At 46.1% G+C, this 20,099-nt stretch overlaps 1 protein-coding gene across 2 annotated transcripts in view; it reads left to right on the plus strand.

Moving 5' to 3' along the window:
• Window positions 1-20,099, plus strand: part of SLC9A7 (solute carrier family 9 member A7) — a 126,995-nt gene that overhangs the window by 90,688 nt on the left and 16,208 nt on the right. The window contains exons 12-14 of one of the 2 annotated variants that reach the window (XM_040632600.1): window positions 1,743-1,896; window positions 10,624-10,683; window positions 14,951-15,014. In XM_040632600.1, coding sequence (XP_040488534.1) covers window positions 1,743-1,896; window positions 10,624-10,683; window positions 14,951-15,014 — 278 coding nt within the window. The remainder of the gene's footprint in view (window positions 1-1,742; window positions 1,897-10,623; window positions 10,684-14,950; window positions 15,015-20,099) is intronic. The other variant, XM_040632606.1, reaches the window with a different exon arrangement.

The following is a 20,099-nucleotide window of genomic DNA, read 5'->3' on the forward strand; positions in this document are numbered from 1 at the left end:
CCCCCCCCCCCCCGGTGAACAGGAATTTATACGAGGTATCTATTAAAGACCATGGATTTGCTATAAAACAAATGATGAGCATGCTTTGGAGAAGGAACAAAAGAGCTTACAAAGGCAAACCTTAAAATATGTGTGCTTAATCTTTTTTTTAAATCAAACAACATTTTATTAAATGTAACATAAATAAAATCTAATGCAAGATCAAAACATGAGAACTCACATAAAAGAAGAACAAATATTTGTGAATATATTAAGAAATATTCACAATTGGGGTGCCTGGGTGGAATTTTTTACACTGAAAATCTGAGTTGAGTATACTCATAAATTTTCACATACTGGAGAATATTTCTTATTGACAGCCTACATTAACATATCTCCTCTTTCTTAAATACTTCCCAATATATCTCACACTGATGAGCACTTAATAGATACATGTTCCCGGGGCGCCAGACTTAAGTCTGCCTTCGGCTCAGGGCGTGATCCTGACGTTCTGGGATCGAGTCCCACATCAGGCTCTTCCACTAGGAGCCTGCTTCTTCCTCTCCCACTCCCCCTGCTTGTGTTCCCTCCTTCGCTGGCTGTCTCTATCTCTGTCGAATAAATAAATAAAATCTTTAAAAAAAAAGAAATATTAACAATTGTTTCAGTTCCTTTGTGAGTGTTGCACTATGTAGATCAAAACATATGCTCTTAAAATTAAAGGTAAGGAATATACTTAACTACATCAATTTAATATATGTTTCGCAGGGTTTTGGGGTTTTTTTTACTATAGTCGACACACAATGACACGTTAGTTTCAGATGTACAACACAGTGATTCAACCTCTCTGTAGGTTGTGCTGTACTCACTATAACTATTTGGTGCTTAATCTTAAAACCCGTTAACGTGCATGAAGGGTCAGCCAACTGTAGTTCCTGGGCCAAATCATATACTTCACGGCTAAGAATGGCTTTTACAGATGGCCATGTACAGTCTGCGTGATGATAGGAGACCCTAACTTTGAAATCCAATCAAGTGACATCTCCTCCTCCAAAAGAATTCCATTGTTTTGATTAACGCACCTGTATTACAACAAATTGTACCCAGTTACTATTGTTCCGTTCTTGGTTTTTGTCGAGAAGATTTTGTGGAAATCTGTTTTTTCTCTTATATGTCAGTACCTGCACAGTATCCTTGGTTTTTCCCCTTGCCCCATAAAGCCTAACATATTTAATATCTGACCCTTTACAGAAAAAGTTGCCAACGCCTGATGTAGACCGGGTTATATCGTTACATCTCCGTGTGGCTTTGCTAAGGAAACGCTGAACTGTTCTGTGGTTCACGGCACACAGACCACAAATACGCATTTGCCATATTCATACCTAGCTTGTTGCTTCAGTTTATAATGACTGGATGCTTGGATCACAGACCTAGAGAGCTTATGTTATTATTTCTTATTTACATTTCTTTTTACTTCGTGTCACCAGCAAGAGAACTATTTCAGTAATAAGAATCTGTTATTGTCTCAAAACGTGCCATACAAAGTACTGCAGTGTTTTTCTCATTACATTTGGGCATTTTGCAAAAGAAAACTTGCCAACAGGAGAAAACTGCATTCCCTGAAATTTCTTCTTTCCCAGTAAGACAACTGGACTCCCACAGCACACGCGGAGTCAGTTTATTAGCCCCGAGTGGCAGCAGCGGATTTGAGGACACATTATCATTTGCCCTTATAACCAAATCTTCTTCTCTGGTCCCCACAGGCCTCCGGGGGGCCATGGCATTCGCTCTGGCCATCCGAGACACAGCATCCTACGCTCGCCAGATGATGTTCACGACCACCCTCCTCATTGTCTTCTTCACCGTCTGGATCATCGGTGGAGGCACGACGCCCATGTTGTCATGGCTTAACATAAGGTCGGTTTGAAACCACGGCCAGTTTGGCGTCTAACCCAGGGGGTGAGACAGCTTAGTGCGTGGAAGGTTCTTACGGGGTTTGGTTTGGTTTGCGGGAGGGATTGAAAATAAAAAGCCATAAGTAAAAATTCAGAATATTGACTTTTCCACGAGAAAAAAAGGTGGGCATGAAAATTTCTCAGTACGAAAACACAAGGCCTCAGAAACACCTGGACCTTACTAGAACAGTGACACTAGAGCAGGAATGCCAAAGTCTTACAGCTGCAGGCAAGAGAATGGACGTCCCAGCTGGCAACGTCTGGCATCTCACATTCCTTTGAAATCGCACCTACGGCCTTCAAAACAAGCTCCTCCACCAGAAATGAAAAGAGGCATTTCAAGTTTTGTTTCTAGGAGGTAACCGTTCACGCTGTCTCTTTTCGCTCGAGGGTGCAAAAGAGGTGACATTTCCTGCGTTACCCTCGTTTGTTGTGGCCTCATGGATGTCCCCTCCCTGTAGTTTTGCAGCTGTGTCAGGATGGAAAGCCCTGACCGAAATTAAACTTTTTTAAAGAGCATTTGAATCCCAAAGGGTGCTTGCAAGCTCCAGTACCTTAGGGTAAGGAGTCCCAGAGCCGAAGTCTGGCTCTGGTTCAAGGCAAGCCCTTCATGTGTTTGGGCCTCAGCTTCCCTTGACGCCGAGCGAAGGCAAGCTGTCAGATCTTCTGCAGGCCCCTTCAGCTGTCAGTGTGTGTGCTGTGCCCCACTGGGGGCGCTCCCACCACCTCGCTCAGTGTGGGGTCTACGGAGGAAGAATGTGGTCAGAACCCGAGACAACGCTAGGGTCGTGCGCGGGTATGAAGGCGAATTCCCTGAAAAGCCACAAGGTGGCAGTGTTTTGTTTTTGGTTTTGCTTTTTTTTTTCTTTCTCTGCTGGCTTTTAGTTCACATTTCCTTCTCTGAAATACAGAATGCCCCACACTGACAGCAGCAGAGCATACGTAGCTTGGAGCAGACAGAACCTACAAAGATCTCGTAGTCAAACCTTAGAGTCAGGGGGGAAACTGGAATTTAGGAGAAAACTGGAATTTGCAGAGAACAGTCTTCAACACGGCCCCCACCCCGCCCCCTCTACCGGGTCCCATCCAGTACTTTGGTTTTGATGGCAGGCAGGGATTCCTGGGCTTGGCCTCTGCCAGCTGCACCATTTCTGGGCTAGCAACTCTCAGCCTCACATCCTTGTGGGTCTGCAGAAGCTACGTGGGGCTGATGGGTGGCAGTCGCATAACAGCTAACACTTGTGTGATGCAGGCGTTCCTATAGAGAAGCTACTACTATTATCTTCATCGTAGAGTGCACACAACCGAGGCACAGAGCAATAACTTGCCCAGGTCCCAGAGCTCGAGGTGGATGAGCCGGGATTTGGGCCCCCGCAGTGTTGCCCCATAGTCCACGGTCTTAACTACTGTGCTGCATCTACCACCTGTGAGAAGGTTGACGGTGTTAGGGGCTGCCTCTGTGTCATGAAATTCGGGATGACCAGAACTTCGATGTCCTGGTTTGCATCCCAGGAGTTGGGTTAGGGAAACTAATTCATCACGGGAATATGAACCTAAAGAAAAAAATGAACAGATTTTTGGCTCTAAACCTGACACGTACAATAGTACCATCTTTGTTCTGTGTTAGAATGAGGATAAGAAAGGAGGCTTACCCTGAACGCTATTGAGAATCTTTAAGAATCTCGAGATTACAGGCGCCTGGGTGGCTCAGTCAGTTAAGCATCTGTCTTTGGCTCAGGTCAGGATCCCAGGGTCCTGGGATAGAGCCCCTCATCCAGCTCCCTGCTCAGCGGGGGGAGCCTGCTTCTCCCTCGCCCTCTGCCCCTCCCCCCACGCCCTGCTCATGCTTGTTCTCTCTCTCACATTCTCTCACGTAAATAAATAAAATCTTTAAAAAAAAAAAGAATCTCAAGATTGACCTCTGAGATTACTTTCTTTTTTTTTTTAATTTATTTATTATTTATTTATTCAACAGAGAGACAGCCAGTGAGAGAGGGAACACAAGCAGGGGGAGTGGGAGAGGAAGAAGCAGGCTCCCAGCGGGGCAGGGAGCCCGATGGGGGGCTCGATCCCAGGACCCTGGGATCATGCCCCAGGCCAAAGGCAGACGCTTAATAACTGAGCCACCCAGGTGCCCTTCTGAGATTACTTTCTGCTCCTGTTTGTCTGGTCACTCAGTAGGCACCCTGGATGCTCAGAGCCTGATCAAATCATGTTTGTTTTGCATGCTAGGTTAGAAGCCCTCCCACACACTACACACAGGTACAGGACCAAATAATTTCCCCCTGAGAGGGGAGAGTTGACTTGTGACATTTTGTACTTCTGGTAACCCTGTTCAGAACTGGGTCATTGAAACTGTCCTATCCAGAACTGAGAGTGTGGGCAGCTTTCCCTGAGGCACACAAGCTATATACACAAATATAATAACTGTATTGTTGTGGAAATATTGATGTAACGTATAGATAGCACTTAGAACATAGCGGCTAGCGCACAGCGAGGGAGCAGGAAATGACTCTGTGTGTGACTGGGTAGAGGAGAGATCTAGTCTCTCCACATCCTTGCCAGCTTTCGGTGTTGCCACTATTTTTCATCGTAGTTGGTCTAATAGGTGTGGGGGGGATACCTCACTGGGGCCGTACTTTGCATTTCTCTAATGACTGATGATGTCGAACATCTCTCTCTTCGTGTGCTTGTTTGCCATGCATAGATCTTCTCTGGTGAAACACCTGTCCAAACTTTTTGTCTGTGTTCTAATCAGATCATTTGGGTCGTTTTTAATTGAGTTTTGAGAGTTCTTTATTATAGATACTAGTCTTCTGTCAGAGGTGTGCTTTGCAAATATTTTCTCCCAGGCTGCTGCTTGTCTTCTAATCCTTTTACTAGAGTTTGTCATAGAACAGAAGTTTCGATTTTGAGGGAGTGCCGTTTATCTTTTTTTTTCTTTTATGCATCGTGGCTTTGGCTTTACATCTGAGGACTCTGCACCAAGCCCTAGGTCCTGAAGATTGTCTTCTGTGTTATCTTCTGAAAGTTTTTTAGTTTTATGCTTGACGTTTAAGTCTGTGGTCCATTTTGGGTTAATTTTTATATAAGATGCAAGGTTTAGGTTGAGGTTTTATTTTATTTGCCTAAGACCCTCCAGTTGTTCTGGTGTTGTGATAAAAAGACTAGTCTTGGGGCGCCTGGGTGGCTCAGTCAGTTAAGCGTCTGCCTTCAGCTCAGGTCATGATCTCAGGGTTCTGGGATAGAGCCCCACGTCAGGCTCCCTGCTCAGTGGGGAGCCTGCTTCTCCCTCTCCTTCTGCCCCCCACCCCGCTCCTGCTCTCTCTCTCTCTCGGTCACTCTCTATCTCAAATAAATAAATAAAATCTTAAAAAAAAAACCTAGTCTTACTCCATTGAATTACTTTTGCTCCTTTGCCAAAAATTAGTTGGCTGTATACACGTGGGTCTGTTTCTGTTCTGCTCCATCGATGAATGCGTTCAGCCCTCCACCAGTACCACACCGTCCTGATAACTATAGTTACGTCATACACATTAACATCAGGTAGAGCAAGCCCTCCCACGTTACTCTTTTTCGAAATTGTCATAGCTATTCTAGTTCCTTTCCATATATATTTTAGAATAAGCTCATCTCTCTAAAAAAAAAATCTCACTGGAATTTTCACAGGAATTGCATTCAACCTGTATAGCAGTTTGGGGAGAATTGCCATCCTTATTATGTTGTGTCTTTCATTTCATGAACGTGGCACGTTTCTTCATTTATTTGGATTGTCTTTGGTTTCCTTCATCACTGTTGTATGGTTTTCAGCATACAGTGCCTATACATGGTTTGTTAGATTTATATCGAAGTATTTCGTCTTTTTTGAGCAGTTACAAATATTATTCTGTCTTTAATTTCAGTTTCTATGTGTTCATTGTGAGGATATAGAAATACAGTTGGTTTTCGTATTTTGGGGGGGGGGGGCAGGAAAGAGAGAATCTTAAACAGGCTCTATGCCCAGCACGGAGCCTGATGCGGGGCTCAATCCCATGACCCTGAGATCATGACCTGAGCTGAACTCAGGAGCTGGATGCTTAACCGACTGAGCCACCCAGGCGCCCTGGTTTCTGTATGTTGATCTCGTATCCTGTGACCATGCTGCACTCATGTATTAGTTTTAGGAGGGTTTGGTTTTGTTTCGTTTTGTAACTTCTTTGGGATTTTCTACATAGACCATCATATCATTTGCAAACAGAGGCAGTTTTACTTCTTCCTTTCCAACCAGTGTACCTTTTATTTCCTTTTCTTGACTTACTGCTCTGACTAGGACTGTCAGTACGATGTTGAGTAACAGTGACATGAGCTGACATCCTAGCCTTGTTTCCAGTGTTAAGGGGAAAGCATTCGGTCTTTCACCGATAAGTGTAATATTAGCTGTAAGGTTTTGTACATGTTCATCAACATCAAGTTGAGGGAATTTCCTTTTATTGCTAGGTTTTTGAGAGTTTTTGTTTTTATCATAAACAGGTGTTGAATTTTATCAAATGCTTTTTCTGTATCTATTGATATGATCGTGTTTTTCTTGTTTAGCCTGTTAAAATGGTGGGTTACATTGATTAATTCTCTTTTCTTTTTCTTTTTTTTAGAGAGAGAGAGCACATACATAAGTGGGGGGGAGGGGCAGAGGGAGAGACAATCTCAAGCAGGCTCCACACCCAGCATGGAGCCCGATGCAAGACTCGATCTCGAGACCCTGAGATCATGACCTGAGCTGAAATCAGGAGTCAGACACTTAACCAACTGAGCCACCCAGGCACCCCCCTTTTCTAAGTTAATTTTCAAATATTGAACAAGCCTTACTTCCCTAAAACAAACCCCCCTTGGTTATGGTGTATAAATTTTTTATATATTGCTGAATTCTATTAGCTATTGTTTTGTTAAAGATTTTTGTGGTCTGTGTTCAGGAGAGATATTGGTTTACGGTTTTCTTTTTTTTTTTGTACTGCCTTTGTCTATTTTTGGTGTCAGAGTAATCTGGCCTCACAAGATGAGCTGGGACATGTTCCCTACTCTTCTGTTTTCTGGAAGACATTGTGTAGAATTGGTGTTAATTCATCTTGAAAGGTTAATGGAATTCTCCAGTAAAACCATCTGGTCCTGGAGACTTCTTTTTCAGGAGTTTTTACATTGTGAAGGCAATTTCCTTAATAGTTATAGGGTTGTTAAGATATCTCTTTCATGGGGCACCCAGGTGGCTCAGTCAAATAAGCATCCAACTCATGATTTCAGCTCATGTCATTGTCTCAAGGTCCTGGGATCGAGCCCATATTGGGCTCCCCACTCAGTGGGGAGTCTGCTTGAGATTCCCTCTCTCCCTCTCCCCCCACTTGCATGCTTTCTCCCTCTCTCTCAAGTAAATAAATAAATCTTTTAAAAAAGATTATCTGTTTCATACTGGGTGAATCGTGGTAGTTTGTGAAATTGGTCCATTTCACCTAAGTTGTCATGTTTATGTTGTTTGTAGCATTACCTTAGTATTCTTTTGATGTCTGTGAGATCTATAGTGACACTCCTTGTTTCATTCCTAATATTGGTAATTTGTATGTTCTCTATTTTTTTCTTTCAGTCCTGCCAGAGGTTTGTCAATTTTATTGATCTTTTCAAAGAACTAGCTTTTTATTTGACTGATTTTCCATAGTGTTTTTCTGGTTTCTAGCTCATTGATTTCTGCTCCTATCTTTATTCTTTCCTTCTTTCTGTCCAGCTCTTCCCAGACATCATAATAAAGCAAATAGGTAAACAATACATATGGTGTTAGTGTGTCACATTTTCCAGATATATATATCAACAGTGATCACATAAGTATAGAAACTGACATTTATAGAGATTTCGTGAAAAGAAATTCCCTCAGAAATAAAGTAATGAGATTCACTGGTTTTTCTGGCTTGTGGTTTCTGATGTTACTTCATGACCATGAATCATTTATGTGAACCAGGTTCTTATTCTAAATTGCTTCAGAAACCCCCTGAAGTTCAGTGTGGTGTTTTGACCTCTGAGACCTAAGTAGAATCAATACCTACCTGTTCCTTACTTCTCCAGGCTACTGACAGAGGCCCTTATGAGGTATCAAGTTGCTGCTCAGAAGTCAGAAGCCCAGGGTGGGATTCCGAGTTCCACCATAAATAATGAGGAGTTACTTGTGATTTTTAACCACGGCCAAGTTCTGGTCTGTGTATGAAATAAAAATGAATGTGACCCAAATCCAAAGCCTGGTCACTGCTTTCCAGAAATCCAGCGTATCTCTCTCAAGTTGCTATGTTGTGATTGATATTTTAAACACATGATAGCAAAGACGCTCAGATTGTTTTCTCTTAATGCACAGACTACGCATTTTTCTTAGTCCCTCGAGCAGGTGTTGTTATTCGCAAAGGACATAATTTGGGCGATTAAAAACAATGACCACAGGACAATTTCAGCAGAGGAGCCTTGTATGTGTCCAGAGCACATTTCTCTTTGTTGCCCCCAGCTCCAGGCGACACGCACATGAAGGTGGTGGTGATGGTGGGGGTGGAATGGCACATGCCCAGGCAGTCAGCTGAACAGGTGGCCTTCACAGCCCACCGTGCGGTCATGCAAACACGCAAGGACAAGGAAGAACACGCTGCTCAGTCTAATCCTGTTAGACTGAGAATTTACAGCAAAGCTCTTTGCCAGATAACTTGAAGAATAGAGGCAAGGAGAAGCCCTGAGCTCTTTATGTAATAGCATTCGTAACTGGATATTTTAAAAGAGTTTAAGGACGCCAGCCTGTTATCAAAGGGTAGATCCTGGGGCACCTGGGTGGCTCAGTTGGTTGGGTCTCTGACTCTTGGTTTTGGCCTGGATCACGATTTCAAGGTCACGGGGTCAAGCCCAGTGTCAGGCTCCGTACTCAGCACGAATCTGCTTGGGTTTCTCTCTCCCTCTCCTTCTGCCCCCTCCCCCTTCCTCCCTCATCCCCCTCTCAAATACATAAATAAACTTTTAAAGAGAAAAAGGGCGGATACTGTGAGGTGAAGAACTGGGGCTCTGGGGTCTAAAAGCCTCAGCTGCAGTCTTGGTTCCACCATTTTCTACCTTCGTGACCTTGGGCAACTTATTTAGCCTCTTCGACTCAGTTTCCTCACCAGTTTGAATGGGGACAATAGTGTAAGAATAAAATAAAAGTGATGATAAAGTAATGTGATAAAGAATTCTCTCATTAAACGTACCATCTGAAAAAAGAAATAAAGGTACCATCTGGCACACGGTAAGCATTTAGTATCTTTTAGCTTTTAAGTGTTATATATAATGCATATTATATATAATATAATATTGTTAAATTATCATTACTAATCATAGCATCAGTACCGCTACCATTGCTGTTATTATTATCAGTGAATCTTATGTTAATGGAGTCCAGCTTGCTTTTCTGGAATTTGCTACAATGTTTTACTGGTATGGTAAAATATAGAATATAGAGTCTGGTATAAGTCACATTCTGAGCATGTCCCTTGTTAAAGTACCATGTTAAGAAGCATATCTCGTTCTCACTTGCGTATTCCAGGGGATATCAGTAGCATGAGAAGTTGGGCATTGTCTAGCACAGTGTTTTTCTACCTTGTTCTTATCATTGTTCCCCCAAAAGGAGCCCTTCAAAAATGTAACCCGTAACCCCATTACCTTCCAGTGAAATTTTAATACCGCAGATCTACTGTATACTCGTTTATGTAGTATCACACTTTAGAGGGCTATAAACCATTGTAATATCTAAAACTTTTTGTCTCACAAGAACCAATCTTCACACTCACGGGGGCAATACCACTCCCAATTGAGGATACATGATTTAGTGCAGTTGTTCTTGGTTGAGGGCAATTTGCCACCTAGAGGCCATTTGGCAATGTCTGGACATATTTTGGGTTGCCTCAGCTGGGTAAGGGGGTGCTACTGGTATCTTGTAGGTCGAGGCCAGGGCCTGGAATGTCAACAGTGCCAAGATTATGGAACCCTGCTCTTAGTTTGATGGCAAAGTTCAAACGCACCCTGAATACAACCCAGAAATCGTTAAGGCAGGTGAAAATGGACCGCGTCAACTCCAAGGTGCAAGAGAAAGAGAATAGCGGAAGTTGGGTTAGAAGTTCCTGAAGGTCAAGAACCCGTGGACAACATGGTTTACTTGTGTCAGGAAAAAAAAAAGGCCATCTTTGTCTTCTTAAGTATTGTTGCTATTTTCAACAATATGGTGCTTTTTGCTGTTTCTGTCAAATACGTGTCAAAATATGTGTAGACACTTCAAATATGTGTCTAGTAACAACTTTGTTCTCCTTTTTTCGTATGGATGTACCTTGCTTTAGGAAACAGGTGAATTCCTGGAAAATTGTATAAATTCATCTTCCGTGAGCTGCACGTATTCCTCTGATTTCCTTACATTATATTTTGAGAGGCTGACCTTCATTCCCCATGGGTCCTCATTGGGCCTAGCTCCTAACATTGTTGCTTTAAATTTAAATGTAGTAGCCTCTCTGCCTCTCTGGGTTTTAGAGAATGGGGACAGTTGAAGAGAGGGTACGGATCTCTCTTCAGCGTGAGCCTGCCGAATCCTTGATGGGCATGGTCCAGGGCCTGTGCCCAGGGCTCCTGGGCCCCTGTGCTCCCCGTCACACTCACGCTCCCTTCTTCTGCTGCCCAGAGTTGGCGTCGAGGAGCCCTCCGAAGAGGACCAGAACGAGCACCACTGGCAGTACTTCAGGTGACACGAGGAAATCCTCAGAAACAAATTAACCGGGCCTGGCTTTCCTCCTCCTTCTAACCTGACATGTTTCTCTTTCTGCTGTTTCGTCTCTTTCTTCCTTCCCGTGTGCGCCAACCCCCTGCCCCTTTCAGCAAAGGGGCAAGAGGTCAGCTCAAGTCTAACACGCTTTTCCCCCCTGTCTCTGGGTTGGTTGCTGTGTCGGTGTTCTTGAGATTCTGTTCTCTGTCCCCGCATATTGGACGATGTGTGTCAACACCAAAGCCGGAGTTGGCAAGTGTCTCCCCTCTTAGACCACTGACTTAGGGTCCAGAGCAGTCCGTTTTCAGAGCCGCGGATGCTTTGTCCACAAAGTCTTGTTTATAATCTAGTAAACAAGGCTTTTCACTCATAAAGAGAATTAGGATTTGCTGTGTCCGCCATGACTGGGGTAGGACTTACACCATCTGAATGAAGTACCAGTGCTCTTTGAGGAGTTTTTAAAGTATGTAATTGCGTACTCCTACCTTATGGTGAGTCAGAAGATACAAACACAGATAAAGACTCTTGTAATACAATTGAGTTCTCAGTGTCCAGCCAAGTTTATGGTTTGATTATGCTTAAGGGGGGGCGATGTGGGGCAAGCAGAACAAAGACTTTAATGTTTCTTTTGTCCTGTGTGCGTCTTTATCAGCACGCATTCTTCCCGACCTGAATCTCAGTGCTGGTAGATAGGTCATGCAGAGTAGGCTTGAGCTGTGTTCTTGCCGCTAGGAAAGCGCGTCCCTCTCTGAGGGCGGGGGAAAGGACAGCGACGCTCACCTCCGGGCACGGACACGGCGCTATCACCAGGCTCCAGGTATACCGTAAGGATGTGTATATAAGGAACAGAAGCTGTAAAGTTCCCTAGCTTCACACTTGTTTTCTTCTGTTTAAAACACACACACATTCACTTTAGGTAGCAGTTAAGTTGCAGAGGAAACCCTTTCTTTTGAAATATCCCACCTTCAGGAAGGGAGGTCCTTCGGGCAAGGTACAAGTTATTACCCTTGGGACATGGGAGAATTCAGACTGCGATCTGGTGGTCAGGGTTTTACATGAAGGTGTGTGTCTCGTATTCCTGCAATTATTTAGGGCCTCAGCCATTCACATTTTTGAAAAATTATCGATTAAAGTAGAACAGTTCTAAAATTCCTGAGGTTTCATGGCGTTTTAGATGGCAGCTAATCAGAATGTACTTATTGTCATAGCAGAAGAGAAATTATTCGTGCTCTTTTTATATTTTTTCATTCCAGAATGAGCACGTTAGTTTGATTGCTTTATTTTCTCACTTGGCGTGAAACTGAATGAAATGTAAAAGCAACAATTGTCATATTAGCCGCATTTCAACTGCTCAGTGGCTGGCCACATGTGGCTTGTGGCTAGCACATTGGACAGCGCCGATCTAGACAGTTGCAGAAAGTTCTGGACAGTGTGGACCTAGAGTCATTCTCAAGTTCCCCTAGACAAAATGCTGAACATTGTGAGTTTGAGATGAGGTTCGGGTGGCCCTACTTTTGTGAGTGTATCAAGTTATTTCAGTGTTTTGGGCTTTGTTGTGTTGAATTCTGGCCTGGCCGTACGGGCCCAAGATAAATAGATGAGTTCCACTGTCATTGCCAGAACTTGGATGAAAATAGTCACAACCTAGTCTTCATAAGCAGTTCTTGTTGAACAGAATTTAAGTCTTGTTAAACAAGGTTTTTTTTTTTTTTCTCTTAATAGAGATTACTTAGAAGAATAGAGGAGGCTAAGTTTCGTTTGGCAGCTTTTATCACGTTTGGTTTTATTTTCATTATTGTAATACAGGGCATCCTTAACCTTTTCTCCTACCTACAGTCTTCCTGATTTCATCTCGGACGGTAAAGTCAACTTGTTTTCATCTTTGCTAAGAAGGAAGCCATTTACAAAGGCTAATTACACCTATTTCAAAATTCACAGTATAGAAAGGAGAGATCGTTAGTGGCAGACCTGGACTGCTGTATTCTTGGCCATACTTTGCTTCATGCCCTTCACATCACATAATCTCATTGCTTCTGCCCCACGGTCTGGCCAGGCCTTGTGGTTGGGCTGAGGGCTGCTGTGTCCCCTGGCATGCCAGTAGGCTGTCCGAGAAACACCAGGGTAACGGGCGCTCTGGGTCTGCACTGGGGCGCTCATCTGAGTAAACGAGTCTGCCATGAAGGGGCTTTGTGCTGCTGTAGAACCCACGGAACAGGGCCTAAGGTTAGATTCCTAGCTGTTGATCTTACAAATGCTCACCAAACGACCACACAGAGGACTCTTCTCTGGGGAATGTGTGCTAAGAGTCTCTGAAATGAGTGAGGGCTCAAAATCAAGAGCTAGGAATTCCATATGTGGCCTCTCCTCTAACACTTTGGTACATTAGACGCATTGGGTGCATTGAGGCTCTGGTGTGACTTTTGGGGGGGGCAGCCCTGAGAGGTCCCTGAATTGGATGGATTTCATGTCAAGAAAATCTCTGTGGGATTTGTTGTTCAAAGATCCCCAAATAATGTCCTGTTATGAGGACAAGCCTCCAACCCTCAGAATCGCCAGCCTGGAAGCAGCCCCTAGACACACAGCAAAGTCCATCGAACTCCTACAAAGATCCTACCAAACCCCAGGCCCGTAGAGAGGAAAGCTGGTGTCAGGTACACTAGATTTTAACTAGAACAGTACCTGGCATAATAGATACTCAATAAATATTTGCTGAATACATTAACTCATCTTTTGGGTTTAAACTTTGCCTTCAGCAACATACGGGATATCTGTTCCCTTTCCCTCCCTGGTTGCCTCTTTCCAGGGACGCACAGCTTGGGTTAGTACTTGACAACCCTGCACTAAGGGTAGAGTCTGGCTTTGAGAGGGTGGGCACATCTGTGTTGTCTTCTGTTTTCCTTTTCTATTAGTCTCTCTTTTCAAGAAATATCCTGGGCATCACGGGTGGGAAAGAGAGAGGGAGAGGAAGAAAAGTAAGGTGCACACACATGAGGTTTTGTAGTCCACTGCCCACTCATTGGAGTCGGCACCCCAGTACCAGACTGCAAAGACCCTTGGTTGACGCCATTCAGCACCTCCCTTCGAGCTCGAGTCAGACCTGCCAGGAATCATGTTCTCAGTTTATAGTTCTTTGCAGCACTAGAGGGAGCGTGGGAAGACAGAGAATTTTCCTGGCCTCTTTTTTTTAAGATTTTTTATTTATTTATTTGACAGAGAGAGACAGCCAGCGAGAGAGGGAATACAAGCAGGGGGAGTGGGAGAGGAAGAAGCAGGCTCCTAGCGGAAGAGCCTGATGTGGGACTCGATCCCGTAACGCCGGGACCACGCCCTGAGCCGAAGGCAGACGCTTAACCGCTGTGCCACCCAGGTGCCCCTCCTGGCCTCTTTCTTTTCTCCTCCACCCCCCTGGGATCAAGGTCACAGTTCTCCGCCTCAGAGCGAGGAAGGTACAGGGATAAAGAATTACCAGGTGCACAAAACAACAGTTGCTGTGTTACTAAACCAGGACAACTGCTCTAGTAAAAACATGGGATTTGTTGTAAGTAGATTTTGCCACTTTGCTTTTTCTTTCTGTCTTCAGTTGTTGATCTTAAAAGTGTCACTTCGGCTGTGGGAAGACATGGGGGCACCAGGATAAAACGTTAATGATATGCGTGCTCGGGTATTCAGGGGACGTGGACTGATGTCTGCAACTTTATTTGAATGCATCTAAAAATTAAGATGGATGATAGAGAAGTGGATAGATACAAAGAAACTCCAGCAAAATATTAACGGTAGAGTCTCGGTGGCGGGTATACACAGGTGTTCACTATAAAGTCTGGCACCGCCCTGGACATAGGAAAAATGGCGGAACAGAATTTTAGGGAATTAAAAGCAGGTCAGGGCAGACGTGAGGAAGCAGCAGAAAGGAAAAGGCGTGGGGCAGCAAGACCCACGTTTGGCTAACTGGGACCTCCTGGCGCAGGAAGGCAGAGGGACAGTTGCCAGCCGGCGCCGTTCCCCAGCGGCCTTACATAAGGTGTAAGCACACAGTGCCACTTGCCTCTCCTGCCCCCCGGGATGTGACATGGAACATGACCTCTTTCTCACGACTTTTGCATGACAGCCTTCCTCTTCTTCTAGCTAACTATTCCTTCCGCTTCCGGAAGATGGTCAGCCTCTTGGCTACTTTCAGCCAGCGTGGCTGCCATGGTCCAAGCTAATACTCTCCATTGTTCTCCTTGTCTTTCTCCCTGGTGGCTTACAGAGTTGGTGTGGACCCAGATCAAGACCCACCACCCAACAATGACAGCTTTCAAGTCTTACAAGGGGTAAGTCACAAGAGATGCTTCTTCCAGGGGAAGACACCGTTAAAAAAGAGCTAAAATGTACCGAGCACTTACTATAGGCCAGGCATCTTTACGTGGATTCCCTCACCGTGAGCTTGACAACAACCTTATGAGGTAGGTACTGTTATCCCCATTTGACAGATTTAGAAGCTGATGTTTGAGAGTCTCAGGTGAGTCACGTACGGTCAAAGGGTTAGAAAGTGGCAAAGCCGGGGTTTGACCCCAGAGTCAGCGTTCTTAAAACAACATATTAAGGGGTTAGGCTGGCCAGGAAGAATGACCGCCTGCCTTCCAGGGATGGATAGACTGGATACGTTGGTGACTGGCTCACTGTCACTGGGTCAGAGTCTGTCAGCGGTGCCCAAGCAGGGGAAGGAGAGAGATGGGGGTCTCTCTGGCCCAGAGAAGTCTGAGGAAGAGAGGAAGGACGTGGCTGATTACAGGCCCTCCCGTCCCTCCAGGGCCTGCGATCCTCTAGGGCCGAGTCCCCCTCAAGCTCAGGAATGGTGGAGCAGGGGCCCCCGCCCCCACCCCCACCCCCAAGGGCTGAAGGTCACTGCAAGGCACACCGTGAGGGCTTAGGCAGGGTGGTGGCAGCAGTGACAGCCTGGACCAGAGTGCTGGGGAGGGAAGCTCTAGAGGCTGTGATCAGAGGAGCCCCGTGGCAACATCGAGCGTGACACGTGGGGAAGAGTCCCCACTGCTGTGGACAATCTTAATGGAGTCCGCGGGGCAGAGAGGAGCGCTGCGGCCTGCAGTTTTGCCATCTGTTCCCGTTCCTGTTGCTGCACAAACGGCACCAAACAGAGGAAAGTGAGCAACAGTTTCTTTCACTCACGGATCCTCTAGGTCAGGAATTTGGAAAGGGCATAATAGGGGCAGCTTGCCTTTGCTCCGAGCAGAAAGCTGGGGGCTGGCATCGTCCAAAGACTCCTTCGCTCATATGTCTGGCACCTGGGCCGGGAGGACCCAAAGACAAGACAGCCAACTGGAATGCCCATGCAGGGCTCCTCCATGTGGCCTGGGGGCGTTGGACTTCTTTCCGGATGACTCAGGGTCCCCAAAGCCAGCACCGCAGCAAGAAGGCGGAAGCTGCGTCGCCTTCTCTGGCCTGGCCTTGAAAGTCTCAGGGCATCGCCTCTGTGATTTGCTGGTGGTCACACCGAATTGCCCTAGCCAGTCAGATCCAACAGGAGGACAGAGAGACCATAACCTCATTATGGGAAGAGCACCAATGAAGCGGCAGACATGAGTTTGAGCTGCCACCTGACCCTTGCTATGTTCCCAGGTTTGCTCCTTCCTGAGGCCGGCATTTCCTGGACAGGCAGGGTGGGAGAGACAGGGGTTATGCTAAGAGCAGAAGTCCGGAACCAGAATGTTAGTAATGGGGCCTCAGGAGTGAAGAACTCTTTTGTGCAGGATGGCCTCCCCAGTGCTGAGCACAGTGCCTGACAGCTGGGGGGGGCTCGATAGGTATCTGACGGGTGGACAGGGCAACAGGACAAGCGACAGCGCGGTGGAAAGCCTTGCTGACCGCACGCACGTGTCCTCCGGGAGACTGTCGGGTGTTTCTTTTTCTCCAGTCAGCTTTGAATCGCACTCCGTCCTAAATCCAGTCTACATATTTCAGATGCCAGAGGACCTTCTAGATCACTCTAGCCCCCGAATCAGATTGAGCAAGTGTCGAGAACGGTGAGGCTGAGTGGGGCCAGGGAGTACCGCTACGGCTTTTCCTGATTTCTTTCTCTTTGACTGTGGTTACTTGTTGGTGGTAATGCCCTGTAAGGGACACAAAGCCACAACCTCGGAAAGAGCAGGACATTTTAGGAAGAGTTTTCAATGAGCTTCATTGAGATGACAGGATGCCCACTTTCATGGTGCTCCAGAGGGGCGCCCGGCCGGCTCAGTCAAAGAGTCCACAACTCTTGATCATGGGGTTGTGTGTTCGGGCCCCATGTTGGGTGTAGAGATTACTGAAAAATAAAATATTAACACAGTAATAATGGTGCCCCGGAAGACCTTTGAGATTATATTAGAAGCGGCCACTGTGTTGGGAACCTGTGGTTTCCATGAGAAATTCTTTTTGAAAAGTTGCCATTGGACTCTGGCTTGAAGTAAGGAGTTTAGAAACCAGGGGTTCGGGAATTGTGCACCTGGAAGCTAATTTAGAGTCTAACAGGGAGATCTTGAAACTCACCCTGAGAAAACCTGAGTGAAGTGTCTTTATTTCACTGGAAGGAAAAGAAGGGCTCTGGTAGGATACGCCTGCCCTACTCCAAAGCTTCCTCCCGGGACCGCAGCTGGTCCAGATGAATTTTGTAAGAAAAGCTGGCTAATTCCAGCTGGATAGCCAGGGTTTGGACGGATTACATCTTGTCAGTTCCAGACCAGTCAATCACCCCCAGCCCCTTTGCTGTTGGTTTGTTGGTGTGTGGGTTTGTTGGTTTTTAATTGCTCCTGCCTCTGGATTTAAGCACCTGGAGAAGGAAAAGCATGAAATGGTTTGGTCGCTTTCCTGTAGCCGAACTCACCATCCATCTCATAAGAACTTCACATGGAGGCACTGGGCTTGTCACTAGACTCAGTCACAAGCTTGCTGTCACTGTTCCATGGAAATGTTTGAGAAAGCAGTGGGTCCTGAGTGCTAAGCGTTCGGGCAGTGCATTTCGTCTGTGCAGTGACAGCTAAAACAGTGCTCCCTGCCCCAGACGAGACAAGTTTCTGAAACCTCCCTAGGTGGGCCTGGAGGGCCCATCAGTGTCCCTCATGGCTCCCTGGAGGGCCCTTTGGGCCAGTAGTGAGTGGGCAGCTGGTGGTGACTTCTGCCGCACTCCCAGTGGCACCCGGTGGCCGGCCTTAGCCAGGAGCTGTCACGGCTTCCCCTTAACCCCCCCCTTCCAAGCCTCACACACAGTCATGCAGAGGGCCCTCGGAACCAGTTCCACTGGCATTGTGAAAGTCTTTCAAGATTGCTGTCAGACTGGGGGCGGAGGAAGGTGACCTTTAAGCTTGGTTTCTCAGGGCACCTTCTTAAAAAAGATTCATGCCCTTGTACTTAAAGGGCCTTACTCTCTCAGTCCTCCTGGCCTGACCTTCTCGGTCCAGTGAGCCACTAACAGCAGGGCTGGGAGCACTCAGTGGTCATGAGCAATAATAAAACAGAGAAATAAATGGGCTTCTCATTTTTGGGTAAAATCCTGGGTTCTTGCAGTTTTCCCTGAAATGGATCCAGGTCACACGCTCAGTGATGTCATGAAACTGAAATCATAAATGGGGAAAGTCCAGATGTTTGTTCCCCATCAGAAAAGAAAGGGCAGTTCTCTTTACCTCATTTTCTAACTGAGCTCCCTAAAAACAAACAGGAAAGTGACATTTGATGGGAATGAATTTCTTAGGACAGCATGATTTTCCTCACTGGTTCTAGAAGCCCAAGAGTTATGGCTAAGAGCTACAGAATATTAGCTCATGTGGGAGAAGGAAAGGAGCATTTGGCTAGAACTTCTGGCTTTCTGTGAGGGAAGCATAAGAATATTGTGGGCAGACTCAGCTTCACTTCCCTGGCAAGTTTGACTCATTAGAACAAAACAAAACAAAAAACTCAGTTGCTTTGTTTCTCCAGAGGTCTTGGTGACTTTGCAACCAAAACAAAAACAAGCCCAGCTGGAGGCAAGCTGCCTGGGCTTGGGGGTGGCCTCCCACCCCATTCAAGGGGGACCTTTTCATGCCAGACGGAGACATCATTCACTTCCTTCCACAAGAAGAGCACTCATTGATACGGCTGCTTCTGAGTAGCTAGGAGCACGAATCCAAATTTATCCTGGCTTTATCAACTCAGCAGGACAGGGTCACAAGCAGAATATTAGTGGCATGTGGAGAAAAGGACACCACTGGGCTTGTGTTATGTGTGTGTGTGTGTGTGCGCGCACACACACACACAGAAAATCAGCTGTTCATAGTTGCCTTGACATGAAACTTTCTGGGTCCTTCCCCAGTTTTCCTCCAGACTGAAATCTGATACCCAGTCATTTAAATCTTTGACTTCAAACAGTTGCTGAAGGGGCTTTTCTCAAATTCCTCCTCTTTGCCCCCCCCCCCCCCCCCAGCACTTGGTCCCTGACTTTTTTGGCTCTTCTTTTTTTTCCTTAGAATTTCCACATTCACATTAATTTATTCATTCATTTGACAAATACTTACTGAGCACCTGTTATATTTCGGACAATCGTTCAGGCCCTGGGGATACATCTGTGAACAAGGCACCTGAACCTCCATCCTTAAGGGTGTGGTGACAGTGTGATGAAGGGGATGGGTAAGGGCGGAGAGTGCCAGAAGTGAAATCAGCAGATCTGTCCTTGCCGCTCCGAGTGTCCCCACGGACCAGCAGCCTGGGCATTACCAGAGAGCTTCTAAAAACGCAGACTGTCAGGCCCCACCTAGACCCACTGACTCTGAACCCGCATTTTAATGGGGTTCCCAGGAGGGTCGTGTGCCCATTCACAATTTGAAAACCCCCGGAGTAGGCATTGTGGAGCTCTTGATTCCCTGTTTTTAAAACCTGCTATTCCTCCCTTGTGAGAGTCGTTGGTGCCACCCATCCCAGGGACAAGAAAAAGGCACAAATTGGGTCACATCACTAATTTGCTCTTTTGCTCTGCTTTAGATTTCTAGGGCCGCCGTAACAAATTCCCACAGACTCGGTGGCTTAAGACACCAATCTTATATTCTTTAGGTTAAAAGTTTGGTGGGCTCTGCCGGTTCCTCTGTTTCAAGGCCAAAATCAAGGTGTCAGTGGGGTTGGGCTCTGGGGGAGAACCCATTGCCAGGCTCATTCTGGTTGTTGGGTAGAATTCAGTTATGTGGTTGTAGGACTAAACTCCTATTTCCTTGCTGACCGTTGGCCCAGGGTCAAGCTCCAGTCCTAGAAGCACCTGCATTTCCTGGTTCATGCCCTCCCCCCGCCCCGCCCCGTCTTCAAAGTCGGCAATAGTAGGGCGAGTCCCTGTCACACTTTGTATCTTTCCTGCCTCTTCTTCCACTGCAACTCTCTGACTCTTTTGCCCTCCTTGTCTA

The sequence above is a fragment of the Ursus maritimus genome (genome assembly GCF_017311325.1).
Source record: "Ursus maritimus isolate PB19 chromosome X unlocalized genomic scaffold, ASM1731132v1 scaffold_X1, whole genome shotgun sequence".
Lineage (NCBI taxonomy): Eukaryota > Metazoa > Chordata > Mammalia > Carnivora > Ursidae > Ursus > Ursus maritimus.